The 23,913-nt window shown below is 37.2% G+C and overlaps 1 protein-coding gene across 2 annotated transcripts in view; it reads right to left on the reverse strand.

Annotated features, from left to right (window-relative positions):
* Positions 1 to 23,913, reverse strand: part of C1H8orf34 (chromosome 1 C8orf34 homolog) — a 175,459-nt gene that overhangs the window by 102,621 nt on the left and 48,925 nt on the right. For both annotated transcript variants that reach the window (XM_074847240.1, XM_074847232.1), the window contains exons 5-7: positions 15,215 to 15,243; positions 8,042 to 8,211; positions 3,576 to 3,742 (exon numbers count right to left, since the gene is read on the reverse strand). In XM_074847240.1, coding sequence (XP_074703341.1) covers positions 3,576 to 3,742; positions 8,042 to 8,211; positions 15,215 to 15,243 — 366 coding nt within the window. The remainder of the gene's footprint in view (positions 1 to 3,575; positions 3,743 to 8,041; positions 8,212 to 15,214; positions 15,244 to 23,913) is intronic.

The raw sequence follows: 23,913 nt of genomic DNA on the forward strand, positions 1-23,913 counted from the left end.
AGCCTCCTTTTCTCCAGACTAAACTGGAGAACTCTCAGTCACTCCTCAAAGGACTTGTTCTCTATATCAATATTGTGTTAAACAGTACAGAACTTATTTTTCATCTTCCTTACTTGTAAAAAGGTCAGAATGTTTATGTAAGTCCAAGTGTGCTACAAAAAACCTTATGCTTTTACTATGTGTATGTTTATGCATAACAATACATTTAAACAATGATATTCTTACACTTAATCAAACAACTGATTTTTTTAAAACCAAATGAGTCATGCTTTCGTGACTATTCAATCAATATTCCCCGCAATTTCTGGGAAAATACAGTTCAGTCCTCTCTAACAGACATCAGTAAGATACTGAGGAAATAACATGATGTCAAAGTCTCAGTGGACTTCAGCCAAATGTGAAAGACAACTTAAGCTCAAATGTCATGGAATTCCAAAAGGACTGCAAAGTTTCACAAAGAACTACTTCAGCTCCTGATTAGATTTAGAAAACACAATACTTGGCATTATGATGTATATAAAATGAGCCTCTTGATACCATTTTCAGTCACAGACCTCAATTGCTTTACCCTTGTACATTTACAAATACATGTGATTTCACAGTTACAGTTCTCAGCTTTTTAAAGTCAGGAAGATCCTTTCCATTATGATGTTACCTACCAGTAGTCTATTTCAGCCACCTGCGCAACTGAACACACTTAGAAAGTTACCAGTGCATTAACTACCCTCCTATGCATCTTATATATAAGCAGTGATAACTGAAATCAGAATGTAGCCCATAATATTCTTTTTCATCTTTGCACATAAATTTATTTTGAAAAGGATTCTTCAACAGTTTAATTGTTTCTTCTACTTGGAATGTTTAATTCTAGCTAAACCTTCACTGATAATTTTGATATGAGGGTTTTTCTTTTAAAATATACCAACAGTCAGTTTCTTGATTTTAATACCTAAATAAATCAACCAAACTCTGAAAAAGATTCTCTTGAACACACATAATGATGGAAGTTTGTGTTCAAGAAAACCTGCATAAGTAGGGTACACATTAAAATCATCTGCTATAAATAGTAGAATTTGTTTTCCCAGAATCCAGGCTTAGGAGCGTGAGGTTTTGTTATTTTTTAAGAAAGGGCTGAATAAGCAACGAATACTGAACTCTAAAGGGAACAAGTCAAGTAGCTATACGCAACAATGCCCTGCAATTCAGTGATGGCAGAAAGCCATGATTTGAAATTAGCTGTACTGCATATAAGCAGTGTAAAAACCATCAAAGCAGTTAATGGATTAATGCAGTACATAATAAAAAAAATCAATTCCAGTATCATACGGTTACTGATCTGGAAAATATAGCACTGAAAAATACCTGTTTGCTAATAGAAACTTAAGTTCTTTATGCTACCTTCAAAAGAAAATATAACACCCTTCCTGGGTAACACTTTGTCATACCCTCAAGTTTTGAGCACTTCTGGAGGATGTAACCTAACCATTATATCAAATATAAAACACATACTGTCAGCAAATTGCAAAATGAGAATTAAAATAAAAGCCAGTCTTCCAGCAGCACTGCATTTTCAACACCAAGGTGTGCATACTGAACTTTCTATCAGTCGTAGTTACTATAATATGGCTATATTATAACCACTATAACCATGGCTACTCACCAAGTATGCCATGATTTTGTTTCAGAATCTCCGTAACACATAATAGCCTACCCGTATCAGAGGTCCTGTTCATGACCTTTCTTAGTTTTAAGGTGATTTTGTATAAACTTTGCCCGTTTCGATGAAACGCATGACAGAAAAATGTTCCAGGTTTCTCATGACACAAAACCAGAATGGATTCTTATAAACGAATCCTTATTAAAAAAAAATCCAAAACACTTCTTTGTACATAGATAATATTCTGCCCAAACATCGACACTAGAAAATAAAACTTCCTTTATACTGCCTTTCTGGTTCCAGATACCTTCAGGGATTCAAGTGTCTAGAAGGAAAGACCTACACATCTACTGGATACCCTTTCCTCACTATATCCACAGAAGTTAACAGAAGACTTTACTCTGTATGTGATACATAATGAGGCCAATAACATCAGACTCACACACAGAGAGCTACCTACTGTATCTTCCAGATGCCACAGAATCTGAGAGGAGTCCTGTGGCTTATGTCAGCACAAGACACCTATTCAAGCTTTCTTTTTATGTCACATTGACAAAGTTGGAAAGGTCTGTAAATTGAAGGAGGAAATATGGAGGTAATGCAGCTACAGACTAATTATGGTCTTCACTGGAATCCATGGATTAGTTCTGGAAATACCAACTAATTCCATGAAGACTGCAGGCCCACAGTCACAAACACTGTGACTTCCTTCAAACACAAAGAACTAACTGTGATACCTGAGTGACCCAACCCATTATCTCTTCTTTCTTGTAAGAACAAAGGCATGCATCAAACTTAAAACTACTGAAAAAAAGAAACCGTGTATTAATTCACAATTATTTAAGCATAACAAAACACTTTTTTACCATGAGCATGGTCAAGCACTAGAAAGGGTTTCCCAGAGACGCTGTAGAGTCTCCATCTTTGGAGCCAAAACCCAACTGAACAATGTTCAGAGCAACCTGCTCTAGCTGACTGTTTTGAGCAAGGGGTTGGACTAGGTATCTCCAGCAATCCCCTCCAACCTCAACTATTCTGTGATTCCATGAAGACTGTGGTAAGGAAGCAACAGAAATATAACAGAAACAGAGTAAAGCACCATGTGTTTTTCTGATTTTTAGAATAAGGTCCAATCTGAAACAAATAATTTGTGATAGAATTTGTAAATGTAAGAACTCTGAGCTATCCTGAGATTGCATATTTCCCTTGCTTTGATCCCACATAAATTTCTATATAGAAAAAACTGGGGGAAAAAAAATCCATAACTACCTTTTAAGCATCTTACATTGAAGCTTTTAAAAACAGCAGAAAAGAGACTATTAATTAACTTTCTTTAATAATTTCCCTCCTTTCACAATTAGTAATTCTAGGAAAGGAAGGAAGCAGTGAGCACAGAGCCTTCTAGAGTGCAATTTAACATACAATACAGCCTACTGGAAAATTCAATCAAATCCTCTGGAGAGGTTACAAATTCACATTGCATAAGCTATTTGTAGCTAGTAATTCTCAAATAAAACCCACTGAAGTTAGAACTGTGATACAGCTAAGAAAAAGAACAACCACATGAAAATTAGTGAAACTGATTTTGCTCCTCGTACAGAAATACATCCTCCAAGTAGAACCTGCAAGTGATTGATGTAGAAATTCAAATTAATTATTTAAGCACCTGAAGTGTTTGATATTTCACGGGATGTTGATGCAACTGGCAGTTTATTCACACATATATACAGTCTTCATTACATTCACTCCTGAAAGTTGCAAGTTAAACCCTGTGAACCTTCACACAGCTGCTGGATACTTTAGCTTCAAACATAGGGAGCAGTTTCAAACTAATCTATGTTTGACCGGATATTACACTTTTTAGATTAATCTATAATAAAAAAAGTATCAGAAAATACACATAATTTTTTGCAGTTACCCAGCAGTTCCATTGCATCATCTTCATTGTCAATATCTTCTTCAGTTACAGATGGAGCTGTGCTTTGAGCAGAGTCAAAGGAGTCCTGAGAAAGCATGGCAGCCAGCAGTTTCTTATGTTGCTGCTGTTGTTGTTTTAGTCCTTTGGTCTTTGGCTCCATTTTTAAGCTGTGAGGGAGGAAACCACAACTTTCTCTTACTGATGCTCTCTACAAAACATGTCACACATTTGTCAAATTACTGTAGCCCATGATGTCTTCCCGATCTGAAGGTTAATGCCATCACACATAAACCAGCTGGTTATCACTCATTCCCTGATCACTGGATGTTCTAAGTCAGTTTGTGTTTTCAGTTCCTACCTAAAGTTTTGACTGAATGATGATGGGAAATTTCCCATTGACTTTATGGGCAATAATCAAGTCTAAATAAGCTACATATACAGAACAGCAGGATGTCAATTACTAATCAGTATTGCTAAGGCACTGATCGCACAGCAACAAAGCTGACAACAAAGAACTGCTCCCCTGAGTGGTTATGTTATCACAACCCCACACGATTAAGGACTATATAGTTGTAACAGCTCTCATGGTTTGTTGACCTGTGTCCCTAACCTACAGACAACTGGAACTGCACAGAAGTTAGCAGAAGAGCCTAAGGCAGGACTTGCTACAGTTAACAATTTCTGATTCCTTTACAATATCAAGATAAAGACAGCGGTACAGAAGCTTGGTGCCCCACATGAGAGTGTCAGCAACACCTTAGACTGTCTTACAGTCTATTGCAGGAAGGCAGATCTGTTGTAAATGTATGAAATTTAGTATAATCAATGATAGTTAATTTCCTACTGCAAAGATAAACACTAATAAGATAAAGTGGACCTTGAAGATGAAGAACAGGCTTTGAATTTAGGACATCAGGTTATGGATGGGGCCTCTGAAAGCCCTAATTCATTTCAGGCTCTAAGAAACAAGAGCATCATATTAAAAATTACTCCAATTCCCCAGTGTGTACATACATTATCCCTTGAGGAAGTTTCCCAAGAGCCTTGTTCCTCAGAATTTCTCCTGGAAATTTTTCATGTAGAAAACTACTAACAACGACTTGGAAATGAGTTTAATCCTATTTTCACGGTGTTCAGATTTCTAAAAGATGAGCTCAGTACCAGCAGGATTGCCATCAGCACTTTTATACGGTCCCTTATCACATAGTAATACCTTGCCTTGCTCCCTTACAGCAGCAACAGAGAGCAGTACAAAACCAGTGACAAATACAATCTTTCCTCTGTAGCAATCCAGAACATTAAGGGCAAAAAGGTGACCCTTCTTCATCAGTTTGATAAGACATCACTAATACAGCTACCTCAGACTGGCTACACTATCTTTTCCAGTCAAAGTAGTAGTGAAACCTGTCCTTTCAGTTGCTCAAAGTTAATTCCCCTTCCTTTTTTAAGTAACTGGGCCTGGCTTTCAGATATACAATGTGTGCTTCTGTTGCTCATCATCACAGGGATGTATGTTTTTAAGGAGAAAATAGTGGTTCTTTCCCACTGTCCAGTACCAAATGGAGCAAAAAGTGAGGTTCGTAGCTGCAAAGACAGAAAAAGCAGACAACTCACAGATTCCCAAATATCATGTACTATGTATACTCACTATGATCTGCTTTATGCTGAAAAGACCAATATTAAAAATGGGCATGTTATCAACAGACCAGTGGTCCGTAGGAATATGCCATTCTCTGCAGCCTATTCAGTCCCCTATAGAATGCTATGAATGTGTAAGGACCCAGGGCTTCCCCTTCCACCAAACAGAAAAAGCCTGTATGCTATGGTCTGTGAAAACAACACAGAGAGAGGGAGTCACATGACACTGATGGCAATTACTCTACCAGTGATCTGTCAGTGCCTAAGACTCTGGATATTTATATATTATTTCATTTATGTAGCATTTCCTTATGCTTAGTGATAGGTAAAAGAAAACAGGTTACCGGGAAATGTGACAATTACAGTTTTCACTTTCCTGTTCTTATGCCGTAACTAAAGATTACTTTGCTGGCTTATCACATAAATCCTGATAATTAGTGATCAATAAACTATCATTTTTTATTAAAAGTGTTGCTAAATCAAATTTAACAAGATATAATTGAAAACATTTAAGGTGAATTTCAAATTGCTCCCTCTTCCAGTTGCCAGGTAAAAATGTAACTGAATTATTTTAGGCTACATTAACTATAAAGTAGATGAATGAAATACAGATGAGATAGCCAAAAATTCTTTTCAACTGATAACAACTTCACTCTTTTGAGAGTTTCATTTAATCTCATAAAACCTGTACTATTCCCACTACTTTTAAATCTACTAGGTATATGCTACATTAAAACTAAATTATTATTACTTATTACTTGTCTCTTGCATTTGATGTATAGTTAATTTCAAATTCTGCTAATAGTACTTTAATTCCCAGTAACATTGAATCAGACCTTGAAGAAACTGCCTGTTATTAGTGAACTATTATTAAACATTCAGATTAACCTTGATCAATACAGGTCTTTTAAACTTCCATATATAGGTGGCATCAATTTTAGTATTACCACTATCTCAAAGTTCTGCAATTTTATGATTATTTCGCAAGACTGCAAACATGCTTTTTATAAATGCCTTACAAAAGCTGATGAAATGCTAATGAAGCAAAGAATTATCCTAGACATAAAATCAGTCATCCAAATGTAAATCCATATGCTGCATGTAATTTAGTAGTTATTCATTTCCACTGAATATCAGTATTCCCACTTAATGATACACATTTTCCAACAGGTCTTCAGCACTTACTGCACCAAAGAACTAGAGATATTAGTGTCCTACAAGTCTTTCCTGACATCAAGTACCCCATATTCTCGTTATCTCACACACCAGGCAATGTGATTTTGTCATGATACTCCACAAGACTTCTCAAATACTATTCTCAAAGCCATTAATCACATTTTTTTAATTATAGCATTAGCTGTGAGGTTTCTCACAGCTTGTACCACCCTCTCCAAAGAGAAAAATATGCTGCTTTGAATCATCTTTGTTACTCAGAACTAAACCTCTTTGCTCCCTTCTACAGATTAGACAGAGATGCTTATTTCTGCTCCTTCTTATCAAGAGAAGGGACACAATATCCTCAATTTTGTCTGCAATGTGGAACAGATCTTTATTCAGTGCCTTTATTGGACTGCTGAATAAGGACAAAGAAACCCAGGCCCTCACAATCAAGCTGCAGTGCCAGCTGTTGACTCCATTACTTTCCCAGGAACCGCACTGGAGAGACCCAGTGTCTGAGTTCTGTTGGTTCCAGTCCAACGTCTGGCTGAGGGATCATTACTACGTGCTGCTACTTCTTTGAAATAGTACTACTTTCAGCTTCCCCCACAATAATCTAATTAAAAGAAGAAAGAAGAACTTATGGATAACAAACATTCCCAACATGTGAGGAAAGTTAATGAATGCAGCCTGTAAGAGTACAGCAAGTGACAGACTAGTTCCCTTGTGACAGGGAGGTGAATTCCAGCGTAGAAGGCACATGGAGGACATACTGAAGGAATACCTTAGACCTTTTCAAAGAAAAGCAGAGAGTTTCTGCCTTCTTAAAAGAGGAAGAAAAAGGTGTCTGCCGCAGTCAGAGTACTCGTTATAATCAAGGAGAAAGGCAACAGGGCTGAGGGACAACCACAGGTTTTAAGCCAATTAACAGAGGCAGTGCACAAGCTTTACACTTACAAAAACCAAAAGCATGAATCCCTTTTAAAGAAAGGTTGTAAATACTCCATATTCTGTGATAAACAGGTATCTTTAAATCATGGAAAACGGACTCCTTGTAAAAATTATAATCTCTTCCATGTAGCTGAAGCATATTAACAAAGATACACCCCCATCCTCAGTCAAGTGCAATAATCGTCAGAAGTTATTTACTGCAGAGAATACAATTTTCTTTTTGAGAAAGAATTGTTAATAACACCAAGATGCTAAGTATAAGAACTGAAGATGAATTTAGGAAGTCCTGATAAAAATAACATAGATGCTGTTTCCCTTGTCTATCTTTCCTTTGAATGAGAAAATCAGATTTATCACTGAAGTGTCAAGAAGATTAACAAACAGCTACTACCAACTGCTGAAAGACAGAAGGGTTTGAAGTATTTGAATGAAGCTATACATCACAAAGTTATTATACAATGAACCCCAAACATGTCAACATACACTTAGCTTTATACATGGAAATAAAAACATGAGATTGCAAATGAGTATAAAGTTAATCATATATAAAAGCATGAGAAGAAACCAGTCACATCTTAATGTCTTCCATTTATTCTGCATGCTGACACACTATGGCATGGGAATTTAAAAGCCCTGCACTCTGTTCTCAGAAACAGGGTGTTAGAAAGACAGCTCTGCTTCACAAATTATAAAATTTCTAGGCCAAACCAAAATCCCACCTTCCTCCAGGACTGCTGCTATCCTCGCTGTCCCACTGCTCATTCTTATTTCTTGGTATTGGCGGCTGCAGCATCTCAGCAGCCAGTGGGTCTGCATCATTCTCTTCACGGCCAATCCATTCTCCAATCACACGAGGTCTGAGAAGGGGGGTGTTAAAACCTGTTGTGTCCTGAAAAGAAATAAAAAGAAACCAAACAGAAACAGTGCACTGCTTGTTCTCAACCACACATGTAAATAGGAAAAGAAAAGCAGAAATAGAAAATAAAACTATTCACTAAAAAAGTACAAAACCAGTACAGTACATTATCATTTCAGAGGGCTATAAAATACCCAGAAACAACCCTGGACTAATGAAAAGTTTCCTATTAACAAAATACCAAGAGAGAGTTGTCCATCCCGATGCCTCAAATCTCTCCTATTTCTTACTTTTCAATAGCAACTGTAGCAACTGGGGGCATCATCTTGAAAATTACAGTTTTTTCTTTATAAATGTACAACTCTTAAAACCAGCACTATATCAGTTCTGCTAAGAAACATATGAGCTCATTTGTATAATAAACACTGCAGCCAAAAGACTGTTGTAGATTAATAGCATCGCTCTTATTTGCATTATGAATTAATGCAAAACTAATAAATACATCTGCATTTGGCATTTTAAAAATAACCCTGCTGGGATTTACATAATGTATCTTTCAATTCTGAAAATGGTATTAACATTTTAATAAAATGCATTTCTGAGACTAGTACTCATATTTTTAACCACTTACTGGAAGAAGATAGCTGGAGAGGATTACAAGAAGCAAGCATATAACTGGATTATTGAAAACAATAGCTATAATTTGCATTATTATATTAGGAATTTAGATTAAGGAAACAAATTGTCCTTAAAAATTGTATGAAAAAGCTGCTCTGAAGTGGTATCTCTGTCCTCAATGTTACTAGAACGGTTGTAGATAAAGGATCATGTGCAACAGTATAGTCAAACTAAAAAACATGCATGTGTGCAAAAAAATATGAAATAATGGGATAGGAATATTTATTTTGCTTTAATTAAACTCTTTTCTAGGCTAGCAAAGACATTTCAAATACAGTGTTCCTAATTAGGAGAGATATATTCTATTCCTATCCTTTAATGAGAGAAGATTTTAGAAAAACAAACCCTTGGCTGTTACCTAGCTCAGTGTCTCAATAAATACTGCTGCCATAAAACAATGCTTTCCAAACAAAGAGCATCTGGAAAAAGTACAGCACAGTGATTACTTAGCCTAGCAACCATATTTTCTCATCTTCCTAAAACCAAACCATTTTTAAAGTCTCTTCCTAATTGACACAGATATGGTAAAAGCACAGTTTGAAGTAGAGGCCTCTGCTGAAATGAAACAAACAAAAAAAGGCCACAAACTGCTTTCGTATTAATATATTTACCCCACTCTGCCGAGACACTGTAATTTTGCTCAGCAGAACTCCAAGAGCTTCCATTTTGATAGAGTCAAATGTGACCCAGGCCCTGGATTAGACTCATTCACCCTTGCTCTTTTGTTCTGCTTCCTGCAATGTGCCTGTGAGTGCATTACCACACTCCACTCTCCATATGTCTCTCCAGAGTCACTTGACTAATTCACTTTTTACACAATGTCTGTTTTCTGCAAGGTTGACATGCCACAGTAGGACCACTGAAAATGGAATGCAGCCAATACAAAAGAGAGAAATCTGAGGAAAACACTGGCTTCAGAGGTTTTAGAACACCTAACTACTGGTGTCTTTCTTTTATGAACTTACAAATATACATTTTGTGCATTGTCTGGTGCTGTGTCATAGCCAGGTAATGTAGACTAGATGACAGTGGCCTCTGGGTCACTTGACAGGCATAACCTGTCATGGGTGTGATTAGCATCGTATGTCTCTGAGCTAGGAAAAAAAAAAAAATCACAATGTCTTCATTACATAAGGTGCTTACATTAGTTTCTTTAAGTAAGAATCATTTGACCCCTTCTGAGGTTTATTTCTGCTCCTCTAGCCATTTTTTCTCTTCTCTTTCTCCCTAAGAGAAGTTCTAATAATTAAAATGCTTCCTGGAGCTAGTTAAACTTGCAACAACCTGCAGTGTCAATCTTGGTAAAAGCTTTCAGTCCCTTAAGTGAAAAGGAAAAGCACCTAAAAATCTGCCCTTTTTTTCAGTACCGTAAGTTTTTTCTGACACTGTATACTGCACCATCAGCATATGAATAAGTAAACCATGAATTCTGTGTCTATCCTTGTTATGCTGATTTCTTTTCTAGACATTTTAGGGATTAAAGTAGCACTTTCATACTCTACTTAATAGAAATGTAATTTACATTACATAGTCATGCTTTGCTTCACTTTATCACCTTGCTTCCCTTTTTGAATCTTGTTAGATTAGTACTCCACAGTTTCAGTGACCTAATTTATTTTCCTCCTTTCAACTATATAAGCAGCCACAGTGAAAACAGTAAATGAAAAATCAGAGACAGCTTCATTCAGAACACCAGGATGTTTATTTGGCACCTCATTTTAAAAGTTTCAACAAATTCAGATGAAGTATTCTGTTCTCAAACAAGTTTTTATAAGGTCTTTTTATATATAAACCTTAGAATCTTAACTGACTTTCATTTTATATTCCCCCATAAATAACAGAAGAGATTGACAGTGACATTAGTGTGCTCAGAAATATTTTCAGGACAGGTAGGTATTTAAATCTGTACTAAATAAACCTAGAGGATTATGTTATGGTGCAGTCCAGATGTCATCCACTTATTCACATCAGTGGCTACCAACTTGACACACTCAAGCTTCCTTTATGTGGAGACCAGGAGAAGGGAAAGACTGGAGGATAGCTGAATCTCATCTTCACATTGAGTTGAGATGTGGTTGCAGTATGCAACCCCTACCAGGGAGCACATTTGTGTATCCATTTACTTAAGCATAGTTTTAAAAGCTCAGTATTCCTTATTTCTGGTATGGATTTTGAGGGAACCTTCATAGTGAGAAATACTTTCAGGTGAAAAGAAATTTGTTTATTTTTATGACTTAGAGTAGTTGTTTCCTCTATTTTATTAATTATAAGCTGTTTACATTGTAGTAATACTACAAATAAGAAGAAAGAATACCCTAGACACAGCATAGAAAAAATGTTTTAATATTAACATTAAGGGTCAAAATCTGTTATGAATTATCTGATCATCTTCACTCAAGTCTGATTCTGGATCTCTAACACTTAGGTGTCTCCCATTATTAATGTTTACAGTGACTGAAAGACATTGTTGGGACTTCTGGACAAATCTCATAATGTTATAACACGTCTCACATTATCTGTGAGAGCTCCACTACATGAATCTTAAAGCACCAATCCATCAAATATTGGGATTATGTGAAAATCTCATTTATTTAAGAAGAAAGTACTTCTAGTCTTTGTATTTGCAGTAAAAAAAAAAAGCATGGAAAACACTCACTAAGCGTTCTTTAGAGAATCAAAAGTCAGAAGATGAATAAACCTTCCTCTACCTCCTTTTAAATTGCTTTAAAATGTCAATATTTTAGTCAGCCTCCAACTGTGGCAAGAGGTAAGGAGCATAACTCCCTTTTTTGCAAAGTCTGGTTCAGAAACATTGATGAAATGGGTACAAACATATAAACCCATTTTAAACATATTTCTGCACTGTAACATCCTGGCTACATTTTGCCTCAATGTATCTTATAATGCAGACATTGTACAGTGCAACATATATTACAGTTTATTCTGTGACATATAGACAATCAGGGTCTTCCAGCAGCAGTAAATTCTACAGGAGGCCCGTCATCAGTAGTCCCATGGTCAGAGCATTCACCTAGGACACCAGAGTTTCAGTAGTACAGCTATTCTATACCTCCGTGTGTATTTGAACTTCCACTTCCCAGAGAAGTGTCCGAACAGACTTAGGAAAAAAAACTGAAATTCACAATTAATTCAGTGTTTTTCTCTAGATTTTTTTAATCTGCCTAGGATTCCGTGAATTTCACAGAAAGGCTAACATCCTAGCTCAACTTCTTTGTTTACATGAAATTCTTCACATTATTGAGCAGCTTGAGGAAACTACACACTTTCATGCATAGTTTCTGTTCAGTGGTAAGGAGGGTGAGTCAATTCAGAAATCTGTATTATATTAACTCTGCACTTTAGCCTTAAAATCTGTGAGTCACAAGCCGTACCTTCTCATTTTCTTTCCTTACACACCATACTTGCAGTGCCAGTTGCTGATTTTACATAGCTTCCATGGCCTAGAGACAGAGGCTGAATCATCAAGAGAGACAGAACACCAAACTCTGCAAGTCTTAAGTAAATGAGATGAAAAAGGAGGGAATCTATACAATAAATCTGATTTAATTGCAGTAATCCTAGGCAATTTTTTTGCAATGAGACCAATGAGCTCAGAAATCTTATTAGACTATGTCAAACTGAAAGCTTCCAATTTGACTGAAAGACTGACCTTGTCTGCCTGTATTTTCTCTACCTCTGTCTTGGGCTGAAGCCCTAAGTACTGGCACAAAGCTAATAATAGCATACATTTGACAAGAATCCATTTAAATGAAACACCCTTCCACAGAAGTGATTGTAATTCAGAGCAAACTGGTTTTCTAAATCAAAATGCTCCAGTAACTAAGCAACTAACTAATTAACTGGATTACTTGGAGGAGGAGTTACATCAACCAACAATACTGATCAAGTACTCCCCTGACAAAGGCAGCTAGAGGTTACTGCAGCCAGAAAGAAATAATTTTTTAAAAAATACTTACATAATGAGAAACAAAAATAAAGAAACATACACATGCATTTTCTGTTTTCTCTTGGTTCATAATCTAAATGACAGATAAAACAGCAGGATTATGGGCTCTGCCCTAATCCCCAAGAATGTTCCTGATCATCAGGAAAAGAAAGCGAGGAAGAACATATAGAAGAATTTATTATTGCATTTAGTTTTATGTTTCTCATGACATCTGTGTAAAGCAAATGGACTAACAGAATCCAATGTCAAGCTCGGGCATGCTGTTCTAGACCCATGACATGCACCTGAAGGGTTAAATGGTTAATCCAAACCACAGATGAAATGTGGTTTGAAAAATGACTAATGGTGCCACAGCCTAGATAAGGAAGGTGTAGTATCAGCATGTATTTCTGGGAAAGGAACCACAATGAACTTGACTACATTTATACCTGAAAAAAAAAAACATCGCCTGGGAATAGCTTAGGTGAAATGGAACCAAATTCTATCTAATGTTAAACCATTATCAGGTAGTCTTTGGTTGCTTTTGGCCCAAGACAAATAATACACTTGGAAACAAGTCACAGGAACATTTCAGGAATTAGCTCGTGTAAGGGATCATTCCTTGGAGGCAGGATTCCACAAAATGGTCCTGGCTACGCTTAATTTCTTAATGCAGAACTAGCCATTATGTCTGTTAAAAATCCTTAAAGGGCAAGACAAGAAATAGAAATTAAGTTCACTAAAGACCACGGAGATGAAAAATTGTGCCAGTTCTGCAAATCCATTCTGGAAGCCTGTTGAGTAATGCTGCACAAAGGAAGCATGTTTAGAGCTTTGTTGTTTGGTATATTTATTTTATAAATAATGTTTGATTTCAAGAACATTCAATACACCTGTTCTCATCAGAAACACATGTTAAAGCAGTATTGTAAAGGTGTGAGATAATATATGCTATTGAATGTACATAACATAATGTCAAGTTTTATTTAAAAAAAACCCACCACCTTCTAATTTTAAATCATAAACAATAAAGTATATGGTAACAAGAAGAAATTTAACTCTTTGCTCAGACTGGATCCTGAGAAAATTGACCAATGATATTCCCCATATCAATCTTCATACTGAATAGTTAAATTTAAAAAGCATGAATGTTTCTGAACAATAATCTATCATCATCTAAACAAAATTAACACAGAATTATCTCCTAAAAATATATGTAAAAAGTATGTGATAAAAGGCTCTAGTCCAAAATGTTTTTTTTTTCCTCCCACAAACTATTTCATATTTTTTTCAACAGACAAAATCAAATGAAGAGGAGTTCTTCGTAAGTATTCTTGAAGGTAAGCATTCTAATGGAAGGACTTTCTAATTGTATTTCTCATCAATTCGGAGCACAGTTAAGGAAATAAGTAGGAAGAAAGACTTATACTCTTAATATGAACAACAAGATAAAGCAAGATCAAGGGCAAAATGACAAGTAAAGGCCATGGTTTTGAAATGGCAGCCCCATATGCACATGACTACATGGTAACAGTGATCAATCTTTGTCTAACTGGCCCGTCCTGGAGAACCCATTGGAGGCATTTCATATGCACTTGTGTCAGGAAGTTTCATGCCCTCATTTTAGCAGGAAAAATGAAAGATATTTTTTAAATTGTCTTCTATATTAGGCATTATTCTTGTCTCTTATATACCTTTTCATCTTATATCCCTGAGATTAATGGTTTATGACACCAAGAACACAACCCAAGATTCCTGGCACTAGAAGCACACTGTTGTGCACTGCTGAGAACAGGGAAGATAAAGGTGTTCTATTTCCTTTGGAACTTTGAAAAATTAGCTTAATTACTCTTTCAACATAGAGTTCATTACAGCTAAAACTAAAATTCATGTTAACTGTGTATTGCATCAAAAGGGCCAAAACAGAAGAGACCATTGTTTGTTGCAATCAGCAAGGAAGACTTTATGCCATCATACGCGTTCCTGATCAAATCTGGGGAGCAAAAATTATTCCTAAATACCCTCACAAATCGTATCTGAGAACACACAATTCATAACTTCATGAATAAAAGCTATTTAATGCTAAATGTTTCCAAAAGTACATAATGTAACCCAACAGACTATATTAAGCAAAGACGGTATCAAGAACAAAAGCATTTCTATGGCCTCACTAAGAGTCTCTTAAACTCAGTGAGATTTTTTTTCCATAGTTGACAGCCCATCCTGGATCCAGCTCTTAATGTATCAATGCATACTGTACTTACCCATATAGCTTTCCATACCCAAACTTCATCTGAACCCAACAGAACTGAAGTGTGTATGCCAGGACAGGGAGATGCAGCTCTCATTGCCCAAAATAATCACAATCAGCTGTCTTTTTGTACTGTTCATTAGGCATACAGTAAATCTTACCTTATCAAGTTCATCAGAAATAGCAATGCCTGAAAATAAAACAGATTTTAAAAAATAAATAAATTTAGAAACATTGTTTCTATAAAGGTCTTTTACTAGAGTAAGTAAAAGTAAGGTTTAATCTGAAAAGTTTACATATTGTTCTCTTCACACTGCTGTACCATACAATGTATCATACTTTGTTCCATTAGTGAAATTGCCTGGAAACAATATACTCTTAACTTTCCTCAGCTGCCAGTAAAGTGACAACAAGATTAAGTATACTTCTACCTGCCTTCTAAAATTAAATCTACAACATAATATTTACATATGGACACATATTATGCAAATCTCACCCTGATCAGCATGCAAAACATCATGCTGCAATTACAGTGCAACATGGACATGACTCCTCTCTTTCTCCATGGTTCAATGTAGAAATGATTCTATGAAAACAGATGGAATTTAAAGAGAGGAAAATCTCAAAGTAAAATTTCAAATAGAATGCAAAACAGTTTTTCTAAATCCTCTGAATAAGAACTTTTTTATTTGCTCATCCCTTCTGATGATGCCTGCCTGAGGCTTTCCCATGATTACTTCCATCATGTCATCTAACTCTTTTAACTATGACTATCCTGTAGCACATTGAATATGCACAGCTGGTCTCAAAATTTTTAACACATCTCCACGCCTCAGTAATATCACATAGAGAGATCAAGTAATCATACATTTAATACTATTATGTTGAAAATTCTGAAATATTGAAGCAAAACCTTTCCCAAGTTCCTATGAGGATTGATAAGAAACAATTCCAGGTTAGAACTTCAATTCAAAAACCAAAGACAAGCACCTCCTGGTGGTGAAAATAAATTGGAGAAGTAGCCATGCATAGGAAGAACATGCACTTGAAAGTTGTTTTCTAATTCCTATCATGTTATCAAGACAACTTCTTCCAAAGAATGCAAGAGAGGATATTGCAAAATATGTAGTATTGCCTGAGTGGGGAGTTAGTCTTTCTAAAATCACACTAAAGATTGCAGCATTATAAGTTTACTTCCATGACATTTTTATTTCTTATTTCTGGTATACCATAACTACATGAATTCTTTGATTTTTTACTGTACTTTTAATCATTAACTCTATATGGCTAATTCTCAGTTTAGATGCCTTCCTTATATCAATGTCTCTTTTACAAACAGTGAAGTGCTAGAAGAACTGCAATTATAAGACCCCATCAACACATGAGAAACATGCCAAGAATATTTTCAGTCATTCAATAGGTCTAAAATAGATTATATTGAAAAAGATCCATTTTGCCTAACCATTCTATCCCTCACAGCTATTAACCTGTTTTAATAACTTCAAGCTTTTATTTAGTCCAGACACCACACTAGTGTCCATACAGTATAATCAGCAGGTTGCACCAATGTGAATCATTCAACAGGACTTTAATGTTAATGTGTTATGAATTTCCCTGGCTAAACAGGTGGCTTTGGCTGCAACTCAGGGAATAAAGGAGAGTTTATGGCCTTTGGAAGAAGGGGCTAGCCACTCACAGTGATTAGAAAGATGCTGTGAGGCTATGCAGGGCGGAAATCAGGAGGTCTAAAGCCCAGCTAGAAATTATCGGCTTCAGCAATCAAGGACAACAAGAAATGTTTCTATAAATATGTGAGCAGCAAAAGAAAGACCAGAGAGAGCCTCCATCCCCTGCTAGATGCAGGAGGAAACATGGTAACAAGTGATGAGGAAAAGGCTGAGGTGCTTAATGCCGCCTTTGCCTCAGTCTTTAATAGCAACACTAGCTGTATTGAGGGAATCCAGCCTCCTCAGCCAGAAGACAGAGACTGGGAGAACGACTCCCCTGCAATCCAGGAGGAGATAGTCAGTGACCTACTGCATCACATAGATACACACAAGTCTATGGGACCTGATGTGATACACCTGAGGGTGCTGAAGGAGCTGGCTGGGGTGCTCGCCAAGCCGCTTTCCATCATTTACCAGCAGTCCTGGCTGACCGGGGAGGTCCCGACAGATTGGAAATTGGCCAATGTGACACCCATCTATAAGAAGGGTCAGAAGGATGATCCGGGAAGTTACAGGCCTGTCAGCTTGACGTCGGTGCCCAGGAAGCTGATGGAGCAGCTCATCCTGAGTACCATCTCACAACACATGCGGGACAACCAGATGATCAGGCCCAGTCAGCATGGGTTTATGAAAGGCAGGTCCTGCTTGACAAACCTGATCTCCTTCTACGACAGGGTGACCTGCTTATTGGATAAGGGAAAGGCTGTGGATGTTGTCTACCTTGACTTTAGTAAGGCCTTTGACACCGTTTCCCACAGCATTCTCCTGGCAAAACTGGCTGCTCGCGGCTTGGATGATCACACGCTTTGCTGGGTAAAAAACTGTCTGGATGGCCGGGCCCAAAGAGTTGTGGTGAATGGAGTTAAATCCAGTTGGCGGCCGGTCGCGAGTGGTGTCCCCCAGGGCTCGGTTTTGGGGCCACTCCTGTTTAACATCTTTATTGATGATCTAGATGAGGGGATTGAGTGCACCCTCAGTAAGTTTGCAGATGACACCAAGTTGGGTGGGAGTGTTGATCTGCTCGAGGGTAGGGAGGCTCTGCAGAGAGATCTGGACAGGCTGGAGCGATGGGCTAAGGCCAACTGTAGGAGTTTCAATAAGGCCAAATGCCGGGTGCTGCACTTCGGCCACAACAACCCCCAGCAGCGCTACAGGCTTGGGGAGGTGTGGCTGGAGAGCTGTATGGAAGAGAAGGATCTGGGTGTTCTAACTGACAAGCAACTGAACATGAGCCGGCAGTGTGCCCAGGTGGCCAAGAAAGCCAACAGCATCCTGGCTTGTATTAGAAATAGTGTGACCAGCAGAAGTAGGGAGGTGATAGTCCCCCTGTACTCTGCACTGGTGAGGCCACACCTTGAGTATTGTGTCCAGTTTTGGGCACCTCAATACAAGAGGGATATCGAGGTGCTGGAGCGAGTGCAGAGGAGGGCAACGAAGCTGGTGAAGGGCCTGGAGAACAAATCCTATGAGGAGAGATTGAGGGAGCTGCGACTGTTCAGTTTGAGGAAGAGAAGGTTAAGGGGAGACCTCATCACTCTCTACAACTACCTGAAAGGACATTGTAGAGAAGTTGGTGCTGGTCTCTTCTCACAGGTGATTAATGACAGAACAAGGGGAAACGGCTTTAAACTCCAACAGCGGAGGTTTAGACTGGACATAAGGAAAAAAAAATTCACAGAAAGAGTGGTTAGACAGTGGAATAGGCTGCCCAGGGAGGTGGTGGTGTCACCATCCCCGGATGTGTTTAAGGGTCGTTTAGGTGAGATGCTGGGGGATATGGTGTAGGGGAGAACTTTGTAGAGTAGGGCTGATGGTTGGATTCGATGATCCAAAGGGTCTTTTCCAGCCTGAATGATTCTATGATAAGGATCTTTATGTTATAGCTTGAGCCCCATTAACATTAACAAAACTTCATTAGTTACTGATAATATAACTCCATTAGCAGAGACCAGGTTAAATTAACCCATAAAAAGGTGTGTGTGAAAAAGCTTCTCATTTTCTTCCAAGATACTACTGCACCACACTTTTAGTGTGTGCCCACTCTTACAAATTTTCTTTTGCAGTTGCCAAACTGACAAAATATCACAGCTGAAGTTGAGAGGTCAGCAGACTTGCATCCTGTGTGCAGTAGACAGAAAATCACAACAGTGGGGTAATTTTTTGGGTACAGATCTCCGGTGGAATAATATGGACTCTGGTTTTCACAAAGTAGTTCCTCAAAAAACTCAAACTCAATGCATATTTACTGTAACATTTAAAAAAAAAAAAAAAAAAAATCAAACCACCTTAATCGGTATCCTGAGAAGACAACTAGAGAGAGTCAAAACTATTATACAGGAGTATTTAGGATTTCTGTTATTCTCTTAAAACCTTACCACACTTCTGGTAGTCAAATGGGTTACTGTCAGTTTATTTTCAAGTAATAAATTGAAAATTTAAAATAGTTGAATTTCTACAAAGTAATAGTAACAATAGTTTCTATCTCCAGTTCACATAATTGCTAATACCCAGAGATCAGCATTTTTCAAAAAGAAAGCCCTCTTTTCACTTATTTTTCATATTCGACAACAAATAACTGGTTGTGCCCTCTGTACCTTGTATAGCTATGCTCATTTTTTTCTCTGTGGCTTTCATACAGTGTAAAAGAGGCAATATAAATTTTATTTTTTATGTATTCTAAACAGGAAAATGTCACTGTAAAAATCACAGAATACTAGAGGCAAAGGGACAGCCCATTCCGTGAAAATATTCTTAAAAGGAAACAGCTATGTTTCAGGTTTAGGTAAAACATCCACAGGTGTAGCTAAAACATCCATACACTAAAAACTTTTTACCTAATAATTCAGTCACTTCCTCAAACTGTAACCTTTTTTCATGACAACTTAATCCCAATCACAAAAAAGCTCTAATATCAGAAAAATCGACACATCTAGTTTATTCAAGCTTGAATCCAATGGCTTTGTTCGAATATAAGTTACTACAAACAACTATTTCTGACTTCCCTCAGCTTAAACCTTTAAAGCCTGACTTTGCATGACAGCGAATGGAGAATTAAAGTTTTAGGGCTGCTTCATCACTACTCTGCCTCAAGCCACTGAGCAGCAGACAAGAAGGGGACTGTTGAAAAAGTTCTGCTTTAGCTGGGGAAAGTCTTCTGACGGCAAAGGCAAATCCTTCAGAAATAAAGTATGCTTTACCTTTTCTCTCATAACAGCTGTCTGTCACAGACAACACTTGCTATAGTTTTCTATCATGCTCTGATTGACAACTATACAATAGTCCTACCACTCTTACTTTTTGCAATGAGAAAGCGCAATGTTCAACTAACAGGGGGAGAGGTTTGCTTGCCACAGTCAGCTAAGGTTTACAGTGGGAATTAGTTAGGTACCTACCAATTTTATTTCTTTATTTCTTTAAAAATCCTCCCTTTTACAAGTAATTAAGGGTGCTGAATTTTGATCAGGCATCACAAGTACCCAGCCCACTCAGCTGTCTGGTGAATTACACAGACAGATTCAGGGCATTTGTTTCTACTTTTGAGTGTAATGACCCTCTGTGCTGTAAGAGTGCTGGAACAATCAAGTAATTGTTCTGAACATGCTTTCACAGTCCTTCAGAAATGCTCCACAGCCACAACTACTGCCATCTCTGATCAGCAACAAATCTGGAGTGGGCCTGTTCATGCTAGCACAGCCTTTCTCAACTGGAACACTTTCATCTTATCAATAGCTTGGCTTTTGAAGAGAACTGGAAGAACAAGGTACTCTCTGATTGCAAGAAAGGTCTGGCACACTAGGATTAAATGAAACATGACTACCAGACAATGTAATAACAACACAACTTCTTAACACTTATTATTTTTTAATTACTATTACTACATTAATCAGATTGCACAAAAGCATATCTCATATTAGCCACGTACCTTATAGCTTTTTATACTTAAAATATTAAACTATGTTTGTCATGCCTTTTTTAAAAATTAGCAAGGATTGTTAAAACCACTCTTTACACAGTTATCTTAGATTTCTGTTCCCGAACTTCTATCCCTATGGCAATCTCCAGCAGCACAATGGTACAAATAGAGAAATAAAGATGATGGTCGTTACAGCATTATAGCATCTTTAATGCAAAAGCCACCTCCCAAAAATGTATCTGCACCATGTTTTAACAAAATAAAATCCCTTTTGAGTCTAGAATTAGTATCTTCCACAGTAAAGACTTTCTGCTTAGGACATTCTGCTTAATTTCTAGTTTATCAGGAAATTAACTTTCTTTCAAAAGAAAAATGAACATTGTTAATAACAATTCCATGAGTCTCAAAAATGCCTAGTTCTTTCATACGCAGTTCTTAGAAGAGTTTTATTTGTTGCTGCACTCCTGCAACAAACACAATTAATCCAGTACCTAATCCCTCTCCACTCAGTAGTATTATTTCTCTTTGAAGAGTGATTTTTAGACTTCGATGTTCTCAATTCAACAGCATAAAATTAATTTTCAAAACAGTAGGCACCACATGAGCTCAGGTCTTTTTGAAATGGCAAGTCATAAAATCCCTGCCTGCTGCATTATTCCCAATCAGCTTTACAGTAGCTTAAAAACTTGCAATATCTTCATATGCTATACACACCTGAAATTATAAAACAGATGTTCTGATAACAATGAAAGTTGTGAAACTTAGAGACATCTACCATTTTTTCTTTTATTTGCGGTCCTTAAATAATTATAGGAAGAGAGAACACAAAATAAAAATCGGTTGAGATTTAAGACTTACATTTTTCTAAATGCACAACGTACATCTGACAAGTCTGATGTGTACCCAGTCTTAAGAAAATAAAATGCTACTACTTTGATGTACGCCAGATTACCATTATTCAGCTCAATGGGAGCAAATAGTTTATGCATTTTCCTAAACCTCCAGAAGATGGCCACAGAGCTCCCAATAGCCAGTTTTCCTATTTGCCAAACAAAGCCTTCTGGATTTGACATAAGGGTTTTGACATACAGAGTTTAGACATACTGTGACAACCTCAGTGCAACTCTGACTAACTTGACAAAATTCATTCTCAGAATTGGCCTAGGCCAGGGAACTTGTGGATGGCTGGACTGTCAACCTTATAGTGCACCACAGGTTCTGTAACAAACTCCAGGACAGAAACAGCATTGCTATTCTACGGTTATTAATACTGCAGCTTGGAGCAGGAACACAGGAATACTGTATCATGTATCAACTGTCCAGCAGTTAACTGTCCCAAAGCATTCTCCTATACATTGTAAATCAGGGTAAGCATATGTTCCCTCACCAGTGGGACAGGCCATCCCAGACATACTTGCATTTCCCATGGCAAAACCTCATGCCATACTGCAGCTGGCAGCCTAATAAATTCTAGCCCCTGTGCCTGTTTGCACCACGTATTAAACAGAAGGTAAATTGAAATTATTTCACACCATCCTTGGATTATAAAGGACATAAAATGGTTGCTCTGGTTGCACCAAAGCATCTCTCCCAGAAAACATGTACATGAAAACTAAACCAGCTCTGTCATTTCTGTATAGGAACTTTATAATAGATATATCATTGACTGTCATAATAGATATTCTTGTATTATTTCCTTTACTTACACTGAGTCATTTTACAACTTTCAAAATTAGACATATTTCCTCCAGTAGTAACTCAGAGATCTGCTGTGAAGACATATTGAATTGAAACCTCACAGCTCTTGTCAAGGAGGAGCATATGTCCTTATATTATTAAACAGCTATGTATCAAGTTTCTGTAGTGGTATCCATCTTGAATTAGTATAATACTCCTCCTAACATGTAGCCATATAAGAACAAGAGGAACAGTGTCATCTACAAGGCACCACACATCAACATAACAGTATACTATACATCAGTATAGTCACTATCTAGGAAACATGGATTTAATCTCTCCTCCCCCTGGTGGCTTTAAAAAAAATGAAAATCATTAATCCCAGCAACAGAATTTATGCTTTAGACTTGCAGCACTTCTATATCTAAATTTCTGAGTGGCGTCAATGGACAATACAGGTTTCAAGATTAGGTTTGGTGAGCAATGAATTAGGCAAACAGAAATAAAACGCAAAGCACCCACCAAATATTATGTCCCAGAAACTCTCCTAGGCCAAGGTCATCTCAGAAGAGACTAATCAACACTGTAGAATCTGTCAGAATTCTTGATTTTAGGGAAAGGTGTACACACTGCAGTAGGTTGATTAAGGTGGGTAGCCCACAACAGCCAGTAGCCATGGACAGAGTGATAGCTCACCCTTCTACTACCCCCTGAATGTCAACCCCGTTCTATGAACCATATCTGAGATGACAGGCACACAAAGCCCAGTTCTGCAATAGCATTACAGAAACTTTTAGCAAGCCAAACACTGTTCCAGAAAAGGACACTGTAACTCAAAAAGAGACTCTAGTCCTGAAACTTAGAGTAGGCTAGATCAGAATAGCAAATACCTCCACAAAGGTAATTAAAAATTTAACATCTGTAGGAAAAAGATACTTATAACTGAAGTAACAGTGATCTCCCAGCCATATAAACCCCACTTTATAATTGAATAGCAATAATTATGTTCACATTCTTCCTGTTTCAATCTCAGAAAATATCATTATTTTCTATTATTACTCATACATCACGCTAAAAGCAAATGGATTTTATAAGCAAAGGCAGTATCGGATAACAGCTGCAGTACTGAGATAAAATTATCTTTCTTAAAGGTTTGATTGAGCTTATCTAAAAATGTCGATCTCAAAATAAATCACAAACATTGATCTCACACAAGAATAACACGATTTTAAAGTTCAGTCTGAACAGAAGAAAGGAAAAATCCTCTACAGAATACTGATGACTAGTTTTGTGGTTCAATTAGCAGAACACATTTAGGGCTAAATGCAAAACTGATCATGGATAAGTCATTTTTACAAACTAAAGTCCATTTCAGATCAACAACTCTGTATGACTGAAAAAAAATACAAAAGTATTATGTCTTAAAACGATGCCCCTCATGAGGTGATTGATAAGTCTAGTTACATGCCATGCAGGTGTGCATTCGCAGCTATATCATCATCAGAAATGCCTGGTTTCAGTGGGAAAATTCACATATCCCTGA

Source organism: Strix aluco, chromosome 1 (genome assembly GCF_031877795.1).
Source record: "Strix aluco isolate bStrAlu1 chromosome 1, bStrAlu1.hap1, whole genome shotgun sequence".
Taxonomy (NCBI): Eukaryota; Metazoa; Chordata; class Aves; order Strigiformes; family Strigidae; genus Strix; species Strix aluco.